The sequence below is a fragment of the Chrysoperla carnea genome, chromosome 4 (genome assembly GCF_905475395.1).
Source record: "Chrysoperla carnea chromosome 4, inChrCarn1.1, whole genome shotgun sequence".
Classification (NCBI taxonomy): domain Eukaryota; kingdom Metazoa; phylum Arthropoda; class Insecta; order Neuroptera; family Chrysopidae; genus Chrysoperla; species Chrysoperla carnea.
In genome coordinates, this window is record NC_058340.1 from 13,206,734 (window position 1) to 13,227,370 (window position 20,637).

Sequence of the window (20,637 nt, forward strand, 5' to 3'; positions counted from 1 at the left end):
TAAAATCTCTCTCTTTAAATTTTAAGCGTCATCAGGAAAACATCTTGGAATAATTAATTTAAATTATTTATTCCAAGATGGATACTCATTTTTTTTAACACACTTTTAGTGTGTGGCAATAATTAAAATTATTTAATTTTTTATAATTTATTTATTTAATTCTTATCAAGAATTTATATTTTTGAATACGACAGTTTAAACATATATTTTTGTTAAATGTCGTTTATTGAAAACACACAATTTGTACAGAGTGTAAAAGGAGACACTCTGACATAATTTAAAAATTGTGTAACTTTATATTATTTTCCTTTGTATGTTTTTTGTGGCGTTTAGAATTTTTTTTGTGAGCACAATTCCTTATAAAATGTAATTTTATGGAATTGGATTCACAGTGATCTCAAACTACATACAGGTAACATTTTATTATATATTTAGATATGTTAATTTTTGTTCTAAATTTATATCGAAAGATTTTTTTTCAAAAACTTTGTATTTTGGCTTTAAATTCAACATGTGAAATTTCATGTAAGTTTCAAGTTCAATTACGTTATGTAAAACATTTTATATTTTTTGAATTAATGAAATAAACAAACTTTATATTTTTTTTATTTTAAACGTAGACTTTTTTATTTGTATTGTTAATACTTTCTGGGGGGTAATCGCCTTCGGCGTTATCTTTGGGCCTAGCACGTAAATTGATCTGTTTCGGTTTTTTTTAAACATTAGTAAAAATCTTAAACACATTTTTATTTTTTTGAATGTTTCAAACCGGGATGTTTCCCTTTAGTAACACGGTTTAATATTTTTTTGGATATGGTAAATATTAATCTGAGTGTTCTGGGGGTTGCGAGGAATTTTGGCTGAGGCTGACTTCTTGTTCTCGACGCAAGTCGAGAATCAATTAAGTATTTAAATTTTGGGAAGAGAAAAAATACGTTTCTTTTTTTTTCTAATTACCTCACCAAAACATTAATTCCCGCATCAGTGTTATTAATATTTCGATTTCCTTAGTAATAGGTTGAAGCAATTGGTCTAAGCAAACTTAATACCTAAAATCAATAATTTTTTCAATTATTACTTACATTATAAAATTCATCTGTTTTAAAACAATTCAATCTTTAAACAAACATATACCGAAATTATTATACGATTAGAAATTTACAATTTGAAACAGTCAAAAATTTAATAGGGAATTCAAAGTTTTACAATGAAATCAAATTTTTAAATGAATTAAATAAAAAGCGAAACAAAATAAGACCGCATTGTCATTCGCTATGACAGAATTCTAAAATTCAAGTGGTAAATAGAAAGAATAGATATTCGAAATAATTATTTTATTGCAAGCGATACAAATGGTCACTTGAAGCATAGATTTTGGGAGAAAATTGAATATTACGAATACAAAAAAATTTTTAGATATACGGAGTGTCCCAAAAAAATTTATACACACTTTAGTACCTCAATTTTTTTAATTTACATTGTAATGTGAGGGGTTGTCACAATAAAAATCTGCCGAATAGATGGATTGGGCACAGAGGTGTCATCGAATGACCTCCGTCCTCTCCAGACCTCACGCAACTCGCTTTTTTTGCTGGGGACTCATCAAAGATAAGATTTATTTGTCGAAATGACGAATGCAACGAAATTTCTAATGAAATGATTCACCACGATGCCCAAAATGGGCATTTAAACATTTGCGCTGTCTAATCAAATTCGACATCTTTCTTCTTTAATTTGTATTCCATCAAAATATATTATACTGTTTTTATAGTCACGCTAAGTGTGTATACATTTTTTGGGGCTCTATTTATTATTCGTGAAATTTGTTTAAAAATTTCATAAATAATTTATATTATGAGAGAAAATTCCTAGTACGACATGTCTTCTAAAAAGAAGAATGATTTCTCTCTTAATCGCTTGAATTGTGATTTTCCTTAAAAGGAAAAAAGGTATCGTTTAAGCATTAAAATGTTATTCGTTTATCTTATCTCACTTTAAATATACAAAAATTATAAATTTTTGGACCAAAATATGAAAAAACAGCCTTTATTTCAGTCTCCTAATTAATTACTCTTATTAAGAAGTGTAATTAAAGTACGAGTGGAGTAAAATATAAAGAATTCCGTACTAAATAATGAATATATTGCTGAATAATAAATTTATTCTGTAACTATAAGTCGATTATTTGGCATTTATTTTTAAAATTTATGTAAAAAAAAATTGTTTCAGTTTAAATAAAATATTAAATACCCACATAATGTCCCATTCTAACTTTCGGGTTTGAAATATAAGTATTTTTTAAACAAGTTATAGTTCAAAAAGGATAAATTAATGGTGGGGACGTCATGAAGTTGACTTTTAAACTCAGCTTTTTTTTTTTAAATAGAAACCACAATTTGTTATCCAAAACAATTTGGATGAATTTTTTGGACATTTTGGAATTATGGACTTGCACTACTAAATACAAGAATATTTAACATATAAAAAATATTTGATTTAATCCCTAATATTAAAAAGAATAATAAAGGGAACTTTTTCCATTAAAAAAACATTTGTTGAGTTTAATCTTCACAAAACGGTCCTGTAATTTCGTTTGCATAAAATACAACCTGGTCAGGAGCGATATCTCCATGTGACGGATTGCTTTTAATGATTATCCAAAGATGTTATCTCTTATTTATTATTTCTAAACATCAAGTACAAATTAAAACTTATTTGTTATGTAATTAAATTTTGTGAAATATTTTTTTTTTAAACAGTCAAATTCAAAACAATTAAAAACGAAAGTTAGAATGGAACATCCACGTACATATTTAACATAGTTTTAATACATTAAGTATATATATATATTTTTTTTAAATGTATAATACAAAATTTTAAAAACGGTTTTTTTTTCTTCATTTTTAATAAGCACTTATTTTATTTTATTAATATCAAAACACTAATTTTCTTTTATAAATATTATTATTATTTTTTTTTTTTGCAAGGCACTTAAATGAACTACTAAATGTTTTTTGTTTTTGAAAATTATATCTTAATAACATCCATCCATCCAATTATTTTTCGTTGGAATCACAGGTTTGGTTAAACTAGCTGATGGCGGTCTGTAAAATGAAGAAGAAAAAAAAATTAATATTAAAGTTGCTTTTTAAAGACGTACGTTCGTGAGACTCGTTAATAGAGAAATACAAAAAATTATGATAATATAAAAGTTTAAATGATTCTGAAATATTTAAGAAAGAAAAAAGATACTGCTAGCGAATTAATTTCGTTGAATCTTAATGAAAAATATAAATCGATATTTCTCAAAAATAATTTTGATAACTATACTTGAAACTTTTACCAGTTAATAATTATTTAAAATTTTCACAGAATTTTAAATTTTAAGTATAATGTGCATGGCTTTTCCAATCATTTATTCTAGGAAGACACGTAACATCAAAAATATTTATATGCCATTCTAAATGACCTCGTATTGTGATGTTTTTTTCTTTGTGAAATTATACAAAATGACTCAGGTTTTAATTGAGAAATTCAATAAGTAATTTAACATTCAAAAATTTCAAAGAAAACCAAAGAGATAATATACCATAGAGCTGTGAACTCGCCGTCCAAACGGTTGATTGCAGACGATAGGCGCGTATAGCTCTGACTTTATCTCTATTATACATGCTATAACAATAATAGTATATACAAAACTTGTGCTGTCGGTCAAGAATTCACTTATTGCGTTCCGATGTCAAAACAGCTTTATGGTTTTATTATCTCTATGAAAAAACTCATGAGTTGCGGAGATCCACTAATGGGGTTGAGTAGTCGACATTACTAAAAAACAGTCTTAACACAAACCAATACTCTCTATTTCTATAGCTCAATTTGATGGGACTGTGGAGGTGCGCAAAATTTAAAATACAGCCAAAAAACATGATATTTCAACATAAAAAAGATGGGAAGGGTGCTGAAAAGTTGCCACAATCAAAAAGGCACTTCCTTGAAACTAATTCAACTCGCATACAAATGTTCAATTCTCTAATCCAATTTGGAGAAACTGCAGTGGTTCGCAAAGCCTTAAAAACCGTGTAAATTTAAGATATTCCGACATAAAAGAGGGGACTTGGAAGTTGACATCTCTCAAACGACACTATGTAATCCTATAGATCAATTTGAAAAAGCTGGTAGACCAATGGTGTTTCCTTTCTTTGTTTTTAAAGATAAGTAAAAAAGTATGTTTCTTTAAAAAAATCCAAGTCGAATTAAAAATATATCAAACACGTTGTAAGTAGCACATAATATTATTTAAAAAATCAGACTTACTTTATAGATCGTGGAACCGGTAACCTGGACTGCGGTCTTGGAATACCAGATACAATAGATGCTGTCGATGTTGGTCGAGGTAAACCACTTCTAGTTGCAGGTTGACGTAACATGGTCGGTTTAATTTGTGGTTGTACGGTTATGGTACTATTCACTTTCAAATCTCCAGTAGATGTTGTAGAGGGTGCAGCTAGTCTTTTTACTTCCATAGGCTTTACGATCATCTTTATTAAGTAAATAATATAACACTCATTGAAAAATATGCCCAATCACCAAACAAGTATATAAGAGACATTCAAAAACTTATACAAAATGCACGCAATTAAAAGCATCCCTACATGTAATATATTCTTCTCGAAAATTTAACTCATTTTAAAAGTCACTTATGACTTAGGTTACAAAAAGGTTCGTCCGAAGAAACGTGAATTAAAATCGACGCTCGAGTAACATCAGCCTTAAGTATTTAACACTAAAAAATTGACACATAATAACGAGCTCTTTCCTTCTATCTGGACCTCTTGCTATTTTTTCATTAAAAACGGAGTCTGTAACTAGCGAACTCCGCCTTCTGTCTAAACTCCGTTTTTACTGGCGGGATTAAAGTAAAGATATCTGTACATCATTAATCTTCAATTAAGTTCAGTATTCTTTACAATTAACTAAATGTCGGTTAGATCAAATTTTAAAATCATTAATGGAAGTGTAACTTTTGTTTAAAAGAAATCTCTCAAATTTGGTATGTATGACGCATAAATAATAATGACTCTTCGGGCTTTAAAAATAAAAAAATGAGTTCAAATTTCAAGAAAAATGTATAAATTAATTTAATTTATACAAACGAAAGAAAAAATATTATTAATTAACGAAAATTATAACGAAACAGTATTGAACAACCTTCAATAACATAAAGGATAGTTTTACTTCACATATTCTTTTTCTGAATTTCAAACTAAGTATTCTGAGTTCCAGAACAGATTTATTTCCAAAAAAATTAACTAAGACTTCTTGGAACTGATTTCTTTTTTTTTTTTACTATTTGGGAAAGATTTCGTCTAAAAGTCATTATAATTTTAATGAATAGCTCACAAACAAATTCTTTTTTTTTTTTACTATTTGGGAAAGATTTCGTCTAAAAGTCATTATAATTTTAATGAATAGCTCACAAAACAGCTTTATAAAATAATTCTGCGCTGATAAATTAAAAGACCCTAACTCCCAACTATTTTCCAAATCTTTTGTGTAGGATTCCCGAATCTGAATAAAAAATTAACCTTTGATGATATTAGAAAGCCTAAAACCCGATAAAGTGATGAGGTATATTGAAATGTATGTTGTTCGTAACTTTGATTTTTTTGCCGTTTTGGGGGCCCTAAACCAATGTTTTCTTAAAAGAAATTAAAAATTAATTAAAATTAACACAAAGTTTTGGACATAAACAACTTTTACACATCACATGCATTTAACAAAATCAAAATTTAATGCAGGTGAATAAATTTTTTTTTCTTATTTCTTATAAAATTTTGTTATTTTAAGATAGGGCTTTTTATATGTTATAAGGGCAGAATTAACAAGGGACTGAACAACCAAAAAATAAAACACTTACCGTTGGTATTTGCTGCATTTCTTTTAAACTACTAACATCCTCTGTTGTTTTATACACACTATGTGTCTTATCGATTCGTCTAAATGTTCGTTGTGCTTCTTCTGATAATTCACAATTGATTACTTTAGTTTCAGACAATGCATTTCTTGTAATTCTAGTAGTATTATCAATACTTTGAGCACTTCTAACAGGACGTGCTTCTCGTTTTGGGGATGAATGCAATACGGGTGACAACGTTTCTATACTAGCCCAACTTTGTTTCACTAATTTACTATTCAGTTTAGGAGTTGATTCTAATCGTCTTTGTAATAAAACTAAAACAATTAATATCTACGTTTAAAAATAAGGATAGAAGAGTGCAAAAGTGAATAAAGTTATTACATTTTGAAATAAAACGAAACCAGAAAAGAAGATAGAAAAGATTTTAACTGGTAATAAATAAATAGAAAAAATAAATAATCTAAATATAGACAAATTGGAAAATGAAAATTCTGATTGGTTTAGCTAATTTTAAACATATGCAAAGCTTATTCCCGCCTCCCACATGACTTCAGTATTGTGACTTCAAAAAATCAACGAATCCAGTCCAGAAGCCAGTTTTGGCATCCAAAATCATTTCACTCTACAACTTGATCTAAATTGCCTTCAAATTGAACTACAGTGTTCCTTTTCCCTCACAGTGTGAAAACGTTAAGTGATCTCGGTATTAATTGAAACCTGATTAAGAAGCGCGAAAAACCAAACAAATTGGCTTTATTGCAAGCAGTTGCCTGATCGAATCTATTTAAATCACGTAGAGAAAAGATTTGATATTTAGAATTGTCTCTATGCGTTTACTTCAAAGCGGAGTATTTAAGCTCCCACTCCTGAAAAGTGTCTTGAGTTTTATTTTGTCGAGAAATGGACGAAATTATTGAAATCTCACTTTTAATGTCTGTACCCGTTAACATATTATTGATATACTCCAGTAAACGAGGAGAAAAAAAGACGAAATTTCTATATTTTGACCTATAGCACCGATTTCGATGAAAATTTGGGATTAAGCATTGTTCACCGTCTAGATCTTTAGTTATACGGTGCGTAGTGGTGCTTTTTTCCCAGGAGGTGCTAACCACCCATTCTAAGGGGTGGAAAAATATATGTTGAAAATAACAACGTGAATCGATAGTGATGAAATCTAAATAAAAAGTGTCATTCAAGTATATTTCGAAAAGTGAATACTTTTCGAGTAATTTTGAGCAATTCACTTTATTTAGATAATGAAAACATGCTCAAAAAGTTCTAGCAATTTCGGATAAAATAACTGTTAATTCTCGTTAAATAACTGGAAAAATAATATTTTTGCTCTTGGGGTCTTATCTAAGAATTTAGAGGATGAATCCTCGTTTACTGGAATAATAAACACACCTCTAGAAATTTTAAGCTAATCATGCTTAGCCTAACAAATTTTTCTTGTAAAAAAATTCTAATAAATAGAGCATTCTCTTTTTCCCCGGTCTGGTCATTTTGTCTGATAGCCTTGAAAATTGCAATTTTCAGATGGTCGCACAAAATGAATTTTGTATTTTTTATTCAATTATATTTATTCCTGTAATATTAATTAAAATCTAGATATTCGTCAATTTATCAATGATATCACATGCCGACGGGCATCCAGACTATTTCGCAAAAAGTTTTTTTTTAATCCAAAAATATAAGATATCCTGATACGAAAATGATGTTACCGCCTGACACACAATACATACTAAAAACTACATTAACCCCACAGCGCTTGTGGGAACGCACAAATTATCTTGTGTCCAATTTTATCGAGTATTGTCTTACCACTCGATTTTTCTTTTTAAACCATATGTTACGAGAGCAATACTTTAGCTATACAATAAAGGAACACTAAATGCAAAGTTTATTTTGCTGCTTATCTTAAAGCAAATACTCCTATAATAATATGAAATTCTAAAAAAAAAAAAGCAATACTTACATTTATTTGGACCATTTACAACCGTTTTATTATCGAAATCAACAATTCGTGATGAATTAATACTTGAAAAACTACTATTCAAATCTAAACTATCCGATGATTCATTCCGAATATTCTGCATTTTTGACTTTTCAAATGTACGGTTTATCAAACTATCATCATTCATACATTTCTGTTCGAGTAAATTAGGATCACTTAACGAAATTTTATTTGATGCACTTAATTTTGTAAATGTATTATCGCCACTTCCATCGCAGTACGATTTCTCTGTATCAGTTTCAATGAATTCTTTTTCTGATTCCGAATATGATATAACATTTGTTTCATTTAGAATTTTTGTACTTTGTTTTTCTGTGATATGTTGTGTTGCGTTTTGTTTATGTGATATGTTTAAATTATTCACTTCATGTGTTTCATAATTGTTTTCATCTTTATTATCACCAGATCCTAAGTTTTCTCTTTTTTCGATGTAACTCGGTGATTCGATGTATGTAATATTATTTATTGATACATCTTCTATTGAATGTGTATCATCCAAATCATCTGGCGCTGCTACAAATGTTGTATCTTGTATCTTACTATTGATATCTTTTGAAATAGTCTCACACAAATTGTGAATATCCTTCGCATATGTTTCATCCATACCTGTAACGAAAATTAATCAAAAATACAACCAGTTAATGCCTAAACGAAAGTCAAAGAGAGAGCGATAAAAATAGTTTCCGGTCTGCGAGCTTCGGCCTCAAGTTCGAAATATGGTATCAATCTCACACACCTAAAGCTATGCTTCGTTTCTACATCCCGTTAAAAGGCGTGAAAAGGGAGAGTTCAAAGTTATTCCATTTTATCTTATAGCGGCAGAAAATCATGAGTTGGTTAACCAAATTTAAGAGGTAAGATTTAAGTGTTATTCAATATTCGAATCTAGGAAGTAAATGTAGATTTCGAAAACATTATTTAATTAAATTACTTACTGTATTTTGACTAGATGTTATTGCTTGGAATAACTGTATAAATTTGTATAATTTCATATTTTGTAACCCAAATTATCGAAAAACAAATTAAATGTAAATAATGGCCATGTAAGTTCTATAGAAATAGAATAAATTCACTTAAATTTATGAATTTTGGAATAAATTAGGTTGTTATGAAATATAAGAACTATTTGTACCCACTTTTAACATTAGCGCTCATCTAACGAACAACTCTTTCAAATTTCAGGGCAATGGTCCATTTAACTTTCAAATGAAACAAAAAAAAAAAAAAACAAACAAAAAACAAAAAAGGAGCGTTTTCTCGATAAAAGCAAGTTGGGCTTGGTAACAAAAATAAGTAAAATAATTTGGCCCGGAAAAACGGTAGACGCTATGTTCTTGGTTCTGGCCGATAATTCCTCAAAAGATCAACTGAACACATTCAATCAAATTGTATTTCGTACCTAGTATAACATCTCCTTGATCTTCTGTTAAATCAGTTGCAACAGTTGACGTGTATGATGTAAACAAATCTTGTGGTTGACATTCAGCGGTTATAAAATCAGATTCAGTCAAACTTGTAAAATTCGATGAATGAAAACCAGAATTTGACATCAAGCTTGGTGTAGGTGACGAATTTTGTACTAATTCATCCACATGAAAGTTAGGCTTTTGCTTCACCTCCAATTTTTGCATTTGGCCACGTATTATATTTTCTAAACTACCCGAAAGATCTAAATTATTCGATATGTTTTTGAAACTACTATTATTTTCAACTTCCTTGATTTTATTTGATATTCTTTGTATATTTGCGATTGTATCATCTTTAGTACTTTTATAAAAATCTTGTAAAAATACTGAATCGTTTGTCGTTGATTTCTTTCGATAAGTATCCGTATTTTTTAATAAACTTAATCGTAAATCTGAGGTATCTCTATTGCACACATTTGGTGTTTCTGTAAAATCATCATTCTTATATGCAGAATATTTAAAAGAAGAATTTATACTTTCTAAACTAGGCCTAGTCATTTTCTTTTTAGGTCTTGTAAAAGTACGCGAATCTATATTATTATCTAATTTATTAGTGAGTCGTGTTAATTCATACTGCAATATAATTTGTTGTCCATGGTATCTGGAATCTTTTACTTCTTCGATATCATTTCGAATCCATCTAAAAACATCTTCATGTTTTGAAGGCGTATCTAATTTGCATAACCTGCAATAAATTTAAGTAATCGTTGCTAAAATTTACTGATAAAAAATGTGATTAAAAATAAAAGTTTTTTTAACGTGCAATAAACTATACATGCCCTTATGTGAGGTGGGGTAGGGTGGGACCTGGATAAGTGAGAGACCTCCATAACTAGAACTCATACTGAGTTCCCAACATTTTGGCACTGAATTACCCCTGTTAGTGGGAAGAAGTAAACCTGTATATCTGAGATTCGATTTTATCGTCATAGTTATCTCTATAACTGAGACAGAGAGTGAATTTTATATGCATTAACCCCTCTAACTGAGAACTGAGATAACATCATTTTGTTCACTTACTTATTCTTATTCTACCCGCAAATTCCGCACTTAACTAATTTGTATCCTAAATGACCTTCAGTTTTGGTTTTACTTTACTATCATACGGATGTTTATTTGAAAAATGCCGAAACGAAGACCCAAATCGTTAACAGTACATGAAAAACTGAAGTTAATATCCGTTTAGTGGGAAGTGGGAACCCAAAATCTACTCTTTGTGGAATAATTCAGAATAAAGATAAAATTCAATCACAATGTTTCCAGAAATCTTATGTATGCTTACGTGGGAGGAGGCGGGATAAAAAATCGACAAAATCATGCTTACGTAATTAATGAACGGCCCTTTCAATAGCATTTTACACACTCTAAAACTTTTCAGTAAGGCTATTCGTACACAGCGGATACGCTGCGTGTAATATCATCTGATTTTTTTCTTTCTACATATATTATTATTACCTTATTATTTTATTTATAAAAAAAAATGGGATACTATAACAGTAAACGGGTATATTTAATATTATTAAATTTAAATTAAAATTAAATTTAAATCTAATAACATTATTTAATTAATTATGTTTTAATTATGTCACAATTGTTACGCAAAAAAATTTTTTTGAGAAAATCAGATGATATTACATACACGCAGTATACCCGCTGTACGAATAGCTGCAGCCAAAACATTTTTTTCCAAAATTACCAAACATTTTGCATGTCCTACACGTCTTCTTTAAAATATCTTATCAATCCGTGATATCTACAGCCTGAACCAAGCTCAGCAAGCCCATAATTACCGCTTAACGTTCTACTAACAGTGCTTATTGGGAGATTTATAATTAAATGAATTACGCAAACTTGAAATTAGTAAGCTTTTTGAGCCTTAACATACCGTCCGCACTTTTTAGACTGAGTTGAGAGGAGAGATTAAAAACTAAATTTGATAAAAATAAAAACTTACCAAGTTTCATCATCTTGTAAATCTATGGCATTAACATCAATGATATCTTGATTTACATCTTCACCATCTTCCAAGTTGATGTCCGCATCCAAGTGTAATTGACTTGACACATTACATGAAGATGTTTGAGATTTTGATTGTTGAAAATAAGCTTCATTACGCAATTTTAACGTTCGTGCTTTGTTTAATAATTTTTCTACTTCTTTTGTAAGCTCCATTTTGGTGGACATGATTAATTTGCAGTATAAAATATAACATTACTATAAATAATATTTACGTATTTAGTATTTTTAGTAATTGTATGGTTAATAAGCAAATTTTTTTTTAAATATATCGTAATTTACGTTTAATTACATCAATATTTATTAATAAACATGTTATTACTCACCCAAATATTACAGTCCATCATATGTCATCAGCTGGGATGTAGTTTTCATTAATTATTCATAGAGGGATTTTAATTAAAAAATTGTTTAATTTAGCAAAAATTAATTGTTTTAAAATATAAATGTTAAAAATCTATTATTTTTTATTAAAAAAATGTTTAAAAAAAATATAACAGTGTGTAAACAATAAATATAAAAATTTGTTTGATAAAAAACGTAACTTATGATATAAAAACAAATTTTGAATACCATAGACATGTATATTTATAAACATATATATGATAGACATGAACATGGATGACAATGAAACCTATTGAAATATTAACGATAGAGTAGCAGTAGAATATCTTTTTATATAAGAGAATACACGAATTGTACTTTTAAACAAAAATACGAAATTTACAAAGTATTTATTAAGAGGATGGAGAAATTTGTTTAGAAAGTACAAGTAAAATTTGTAAATTTATATTCGGCATTAACTCTAAATTTTAAATATATATTCTCAGTAAAATTTTTGGAAAAAGGCCAATTCAATGTCGTTTTTCCATCCTGTTTTTCTAGGTTTTCTAAATTTAAAAAAACAGTCCAAATGTTTTTGTAAAATAGTAATCTATTTAATTCTGTAATGGAATCGTTTAAATATACTTCACTTAAGAAATTTAAAATAGAAATTATACTCTGAAAAAAAAAAAAAATTATAACAGGGACGTTAGTTAAAAAATGATCCTAATTTAAGTAAAAAATAAAGAATCGTACTCAAAATATAGGAATACTTTTTTAACCCAATAGATCTGTGGATATTAAATAGTTATACATATTATATCGTGTACAGTACACAAATGTAACGGTCGAATGTCACGAGAAAAACACTATTTTGTAAAACGTAAAAATATAGAGTGTTCAATTTAAATTTTTTGATTAAAAAAACTTTAACTAAATGTAGATTCTGATTCTCCATACATTAAAAAATACAGTAGGTAGAGCACTGAGGATATTTAGAAAAATTACGTGTATGGAACGATAATAATCTTTCATTGTTTTTATAAAGATCAACGATAGTCATTGTTTTAAAAACGATTATTGACTTTCTAGTTTTTAGTTTATTTCGGAATTTTAGTCATAGAAAAAATAGAGTACTGGGAATTTTAGTAACCCATTGGAACTAAACTATAACTAAACTAAACAAGAAATATATTGCAGCTAAATTTAATTATTTAAATACCATATACGTAAGATGTTTCTATTAATTTGATGCAAATATGAGTTAGAAAACACGAGTTTCATCGGCATAAATGATTAAAATAGGTTTTTACTAGTATTTTTTTTAGTAGGCAGATAAACTAAGAACCTGTGATTTACTTGTTATTTCTTTAAAAAAGTTGACGCGTCCTTATACTTTTTAGCGAGGTACATTAGCGTATGCATTGAATGCTTACTGTACTTTCATAAATATGATTAAATTAACAAAATTAAAAGTTTCTTAACAAAAACTGTTTTTTCTCCCTTCCGGGCGGAAAGTGTCAACTTTCGCCATGCTGTGCTAAACGAAGTTGCCGCTTACCTCCTCCGTAATAGCAGAAAAATAATATACACGACCACGGGAGCAATAAGAATGTCTCAGATCTCATATTTGTCCATATTTGCCAGTTTTTGACCCTCGGATTGCTCCCTAGATGAGTAATAATGAAAAAAAGAATAGTTTTTGTTCCAGAGTTTTCCCTTTACCTTACCTTTTCTTCTATATGTTTGCTATTAAAATTAAGTTGGTTTTCTTTGATAAGATTATTACAAACTTGCTTTTATAATTTTGGTTAGTCCCCTAACAACGCAAAAATATTAATTGGATTATAATTTAATTGGATTACAGATTAAAGATTAAAATTAAATGAATATTTATGTGGTAATTTTTTAAAAGGAGATCAAACTTATCAAATTTCATTCTGATTATAATCGCTTGATAACTATTAAAAGAAAAGTAGATTTAATGTCATTTTATAAATACGTAAAATGTAACATATCAAGATTTAAAAATGTAACATTGAAAACCCGTAATCCGTTGGACTCAACTATTATTCTAAAATGGGATAGAGATATCCGTTTAATTAATTCTCTAAATATTTGTCAACAAATTTCGAAAATAAAAAAAGGGTGATATAAATTAATAATAATTTTCAATTTTTGTGATTTTGTTTCTATGATGTATCTTAAGAGCAGTTTTATGGTGGTTTTTCTTTACTTATGTTATTTTCAAATATACCCTCAGAAATTTTTGTGCATCTCAAATTTCTGTATTGCAGTTCAAATTATTTTCATCATTTATAACCCGACCATCTTAGTCAAAATAAGTGGTCAACTTCGGAATCTGGCGGAATAAGCTGAATTTTTGTACCAAAGTGTTGGTGCAGTCCGCCACCAAATTAGACTCTTGGGTAACATACATAATAAGAGTAATTACGATTAGCTTATCCATAATGATGATGACTGCTTGGTAGTCGAAATACATATTTATAAAATACAAAAAACTGATCTAGGCAATTGAGGCAAAAATCGAAATATATTTCGAAATATCCTAGAGTTCTCATTTATTATCTTCGATAATATTTATAGTAGAATTGAATAAAAATGATTTACTTGGCTAAACGTACAAAATTTTGAAAATATAAAGCATCGATTTTAGCGAAGATGATGATTGATATTTGTGATATTATGGCGCTGAAATCTTATTTGAAAACTCAATAACTTCTATTGCTTCTATTGTATAATTTAAAAAAAAAAAAATGGGAATACAAATGAAAAAGGTTAAAAGAAATTAAATGTTGATTATTGAAATGTTTAATTATAATCAAATACAATAATGTAGAATGTATATGATACAGTACAGAGTATAGACCGAATCATTTGCCAACAACATAAGCATGCATTATCGGAAGAAATTTGCCAATTGTACACAATCACTAAATTCTAGATGTTACTTTTTAAAAAATAAGACCATTGTTTTCTCACTCATTCAAACTCGATATGCACTTGTTTAAACCATTATCATCTCTGGTTTAAAAAAGCTATCCCAAAAATCACTGAACCTTTTTCAAATAAAACAACTCATTTCTATTAATTTTTCCCAAACTTATTCTTCAGATTTTGAATGTATATATCCTTTATTGTTTTTTCTCAGGTTTTACAAAATGAAAAGGCTAAGAGTAATTTTTTTTAGCATAATAAAGTGCCTGAAAACTTTAGTCCTATTTAATTTTTATAAATTGTGCTATTATAAACATACAACATTCGATACTGAATTCGGATTTAGAAAAAAATTACCCCGGAAAAAATAGACCGAAAAAAATTTCTGTAATAGTGTCCCATTTTTGAACGTAAGTGCTAAAAACTTAACTCAACCCAACCAAGTCGTAATTATTCAGTTTTTTTCCGGGTTTATTTTAAATTTTAAAAAATACATTATTTGAACTAACTTCTTGATACTTATGCCCATATTTTCACTATAGCACTGTGTGGGCAAGTACCCATTGTCTCCAAATTGATGCCAAATTACTTGAAGACCGTGATTAAATCGACCAAAAAAATATCTCCCGGATTAAAGATTGGCTTGATAAAAAAAAAGTTCCCCAAATTTAAGCTTAGGTGCACCGAAAACATATCATTGTGGTCTTTCTATAGCATGAGCAAAAAGTGCTCAGGACCATCACTAAGTTAAGGACGGTCCTATCAAATAACAACTTAGAAAATGTATTGTTTAAATACTTTGCATATCGATAATAATATTCGAATTATTTTTAATTTTCATTAAGATTTTTAAGTTCCACAAAGTATAAACAAATACTGATTTTGCTCGTTCACGGACTTACTAACTTTTCAGGTCCCGATCATACTATAAAAATTACAGCTCGCTGTCTTGACGATTAGGCAGACAGACGTGGACTATTTAGGTGATTTAATGAACATCTTTTCCAAAATTTTTTCTACCATTACCATTTCCAAGCATTACAAATTCTAAACTAAATTTATTATATCCGTCAGATATATTATATATACAGATTGCCGAGTATCTCACTTTTGTTAATTTCTTAGAACAAAAATTGAAAAATTTAGAAAACATTTTGTAGTATATTTCTTATTCCAGTTATATAATACTTCAAAGGTTTACGCTAAATCAAAATCAAACGAACTTTCATCGTAATGAATCGAAATTAAATTCACCAAAGAGTGACCACGGTCTTGAATTTTAGGAACGAAATCAATCATTTCGGTATATATTGGTTTAACGTGAAAAAAATTTATTACAAATACTATTAAGAATAGTATTTTTAACAACTTTTGTTTGAATTCCAAATTGTAAATAATTCAACAACAAAAAATCGCTAGAAAAATAATGTAGCTACGTATGAGAATTCTAGAGAATTTCACGAGTTATAAAATAAATCTTCATTTTTTCTTCAAATTCCATGTTTCGATAATGTGTAAACATTACTTCATGGAGAGACTGTGTTGAAAATGAATTTTGCGTAAGAAGAAAAAGAATAAATAATATTTAGTGTGAACACAAAAATAATCTAAAATTTAAGATGCCATCAATTCTTTAGAGGAATTTAACTGAAAAATTTAGACTTATGGCAACATAGCCCAAACCTAGACTCCTTTTTTCGATGTTACTAAAACACAAATAAAATTATACATTCATTCGAATCAGATTTTTAGAAATACGCAAAAGCGTTATTTCATCTAACGAGTAAAACTAATAAAGCTCTATTTAAATCCTTTAAAATGAACTTCAAAAGCAACAATATACTGAAAATTCCTGAAAAAATACACTCATAGTCTGATGAAAAACAATTGAGAAAAATTGAATAGGAAAAAAGATGTGGAACAGTGATTTTTGACATACCTGTATATCAAATAAATATCAAGGTTTTATTTTGCATTAAACTTTTTACGTAAATTTCTACAACATTTATATTTACTATAAACATGTTACAGAATATTAATTAAAAAACATTCTGTAGTAAAAGACTAATTAATCATCAATAAAATCAGTCAAAAAATGATATTTAATGTGCTCAGTTACTCAAAAATATCACGAAATTATATTCCAAATTTTATGCTAATGAAAATGAAGACTATTCATACGTTATATTAAAAAAATAATTTGTTTTTAAATGTGAAACTGTCTTTTAAGAACAAGAGGATACAACTTTATAGGAACTCATAAATATATAAAAAGTATACCTTAAAGAAACTATGAAAATCTCAGCAGTGATTTCAGAAATATGAAGATCATCATCATCAAGTATATTTTTGTAGAAATATGAAAAAATAATGGGAAAGAATGTTTTCTGATGCACTATCTTATCAAATTTATGTCTCTTATGTTATACAGAAGAAGAATAAATAATAATTAAAAAATATTCAATAATTCCACTGGACAAAAAATATCTGTAGTAAAATTGAAACAAAAATATCAAAAAATATTATCCTAAAAAATGCATCTCTTTTTATTTTTATTAATTCATTCAAATTGGGCTTTTTTTCAATATTGTAATTTATTTTAAAAAAAATAGAATATTCCAAAATTTCTTCGTAAGATGTGAGAACATATCTTGATCAACGTTGCTAAATAGATTAATTGAATAAAAATTAGAAAATAATAAATCCTAACCTGTTTAAAGTGTAAATGTAATTTTTGAAGCCATATTACGGACAGAGATACTAAATAAATTATTGTCAAAAGTTTTCTGCAAAGATTTCTGTATATAAAAAGTAGTGTATTTCATGTAAAGAAGAGATCTTTTTTCCATAAACTGAAATCACAACTGAAAAAATAATAGTGAAACATTAGAATAAATTAAATAAATAATATTTAAGTACTGAAAATTTAAGCATTAATCATAAATTAAGATTAACTTAACAATTATCTAATTTAAAAGTTTTTATATCAAATAAAAATATAGTTTTTTTATTTATTAAATTGAGTATTTTGAAAATTAAACATGCAATAACACCAACACGACATCTACAGGAATAATGTTCAAATGAGCGGTATTATAATGCGATTTTATTGTTAAAATGCGCAAAGTTTAACACTTTTCCACTGTTTATGGTGGTGATAGAGCATGGTGTAGCGGTCTACATCAAAATATATCCTCAGAAAATTTCGATAAAAAAAGTTCCTAAGTACTAAAACATGTTTACTTACAATTTGTTCACTTTAGAACTTAAATTTTAATTTTAAATTATAATTTATAAATTAAATTACTAGTGTAGGCGCTGAGTGAATTTCGTATGCATTTACAGGTCCCACCGAACAAGGAGCGGATTTCGAAGTATTTTGACTCGCTGAATCCGAATTTTCAACTTGCTCATCGTTCAGAGTGAGAAGGAAAAATATTATTAACAAATTAAATATATATACGGCTCAAGTTCTTAAACTATTAAAATTTTTTTTACAAAAAAAACCATTTTTTTCTACATGAAAAAACAAATATTTCTTTTTTTTATTAGTCTTGGTCAAAATTGTAAACAAAAATAAAATTGTATAAGGTCGGTGAGCAGCACTTGATTTGAAACGTCCGTAGATTGGCCAATAAATAATATTTTTATACGTTAAGGTACTCATTTTAAAAGTACGAGTCTATATTTTAATGTTATGCACATTAAAATACGTTTTATGCAATAGCAACGAAGCTAGCACGATTGTAAGTATTAAGTTTTATCATTCTTCCGACCCGCTATTAGTTTATGAGTCGAAAACGAGCACTTAGCGAAAGAAAATTCCGCATAATTATATATGAGAAAATTGCAAATTTGTTTTAGTTTAAGAATCTTTTTTATTTTTTCAAATATCTCTTTTAAAACTTGAGTTATTGCAACCGAACGCGACCTATCCCAACTTCAACCAGCACTAAAAATAATTTATGAACAAATAATTCATTGCCTGTGTAGACATCTGTTAACGTACAAAATAAAAATTATTAAAAACGAAAAAACAAAAAATAATGTTCAAGTTTCACATTTAAAAACTTATAGAAAGAAGATCGACACTTACTTCTAATTTGTCTTGTTAGCATCTAATACGCAAAAATATCACTTAAATTTGTTTTCTCGAATTGTACTTTTTTCAACAATAATTAACAATTTAAAAAAATAAATAAACAATTCAGATCTCTAAATGTAGAATAAAAAGAAAATAAAAAATAAAAAAACAAAACTGAATTTAACCCTCAAAAATCTATCAGTTTAGCCGACAATTGGGAAAATCACTAATGACGTCAAGCAGTCAACATGACAGTCAAAAACCTTTTAAAAAACAGTAATGACTAGACCATAAGAGAATGGGCTATTTTTTATTAGACAGTTCATTCATACATTTGAACAGTATTGTTGTAAGTTACTACGGTTTCTTAATATCCATCTATGTATTCAACGGCTGTTGAAATTCAGTTTAGGCCTATTATCGTAGTTCTATTTAAAGGAACCGGTAGTGGCATAGCAAAATGTGATTTTCCCAATACACGAGCACAGCAAACACCCAGATTTTATAGTCTGGGCGCCTAACTACCAGAGAAATAACTATAAAAGCCTTTCTTTAAACCGTAAGATAATTTACTTATTTAATACAATTTTATGACTTGGGAATTAAACATAACTATTTTTAATTGAAAAATAAGAGGGGAGTCTATCACTAGAGGTACCATTGTGTAATGAGGTAAATAAAACATGATGGTTCATGAGATATAATCACATAATTTTTATTATACACACTAAACGAAATTTCATTTAACTACTTTAAAAATGTTATGATTTGGATCGATAACGTTTAACTACTTGCCTAGTCCAGTCATATAAATTTAGTTTCATTCTCTGCCACCTGGCGCTGAATCCCACACACTGTCAGTATGGCGTCGGCAAGCAAGAATACTGTTGATGTTTCTCACAGTTAGATTACGTTTACACAAGTAAAAGTACAATGGAAGGGTGAAGTATAAGGGAAGGGTTTACCCAAGAAAAAGTTTGAACTAAGTATGATACTATTAAAAACTGGTTTTCACGGGAAAAGTTCAGATACAAATCATGGCCATGGTATTTAGGAAAGTCCATTTTCTTTGCGAGAGGTTGTGGCAAGTCTGCCTCCTCTAGGTGGCCAGAGATTCGAAAAATGTATTTGTAAGCCTGCTGTGAATCAATGTCGCGATAATAGACATGCGTGTTTTAAAAATAAAGTTATTTGCGAATTCAAAATTCATGGAAGTTTAACTTGCATTAACAAATTTTCAGCGACAATTACCGACGGACGTTATTTTCAATAGTTGTCCAATACTATAGCCAATTTAGCACGATGTTTAATGTGTAGCGTTAAATATATTTATGTATATATCTAACAGTATCGAAAAACATCTAAATTTATTTACCTAATATAACAATAGAACCATCCAAGATGGCGAAATTTTACTGCCATTAACGAAGTGTGTGCTTGATTTTATTTGGAAAAGCAATCTTAATCAAATAATTACCCCCGCGGAGAATAATTGTTATTATTTTTGTGTAGTAGGTGAAAAACACTGTGTACAAAGTGAAAATCTAAACACGTGCGATAAATAAATAAATGAAAGTAAATTACAAAACGCGTTATATGCTGATTATATTCACATGACCAAGTATTTGAAAAAATCTGAAAAATTTCCCAACTATTATAAAATTGGTCCTTAATAAGATAGTGATAATTTTGTGAATTAAATCCATTTTGTTTACTGTTTTCCATGTGTAAAGTGTATTCTCATCACAATTTTTTATTTTTCAAACAACTACCTTCGGAAAATGGCAATAAAATTTCATGGTACACCCTGTATAAATATTACTTTTAAAGTTTAGTTATTTTTCTAAAATATTTG

At 28.2% G+C, this 20,637-nt stretch overlaps 1 protein-coding gene across 2 annotated transcripts; it reads right to left on the reverse strand.

Moving 5' to 3' along the window:
* Positions 1-2,981: 2,981 nt before the first annotated feature.
* On the reverse strand, positions 2,982-11,815 carry LOC123297532 (homeobox protein 13-like). 2 transcript variants are annotated; one of them, XM_044879232.1, is made up of 7 exons: positions 11,743-11,815; positions 11,355-11,614; positions 9,334-10,085; positions 7,896-8,540; positions 5,918-6,231; positions 4,315-4,526; positions 2,982-3,104 (listed from the first exon to the last, which is right to left on the reverse strand). In XM_044879232.1, the coding sequence occupies exons 2-7, from the start codon at positions 11,582-11,584 to the stop codon at positions 3,035-3,037; spliced, it is 2,223 nt and encodes a 740-aa protein (XP_044735167.1). In that variant the 5' UTR covers positions 11,585-11,614; positions 11,743-11,815; the 3' UTR covers positions 2,982-3,034. The 2 variants fall into 2 exon arrangements, with proteins under 2 accessions (XP_044735167.1, XP_044735166.1); XM_044879231.1 differs by having other exon boundaries at positions 4,315-4,538.
* Between the last annotated feature and the right edge of the window lie 8,822 nt (positions 11,816-20,637).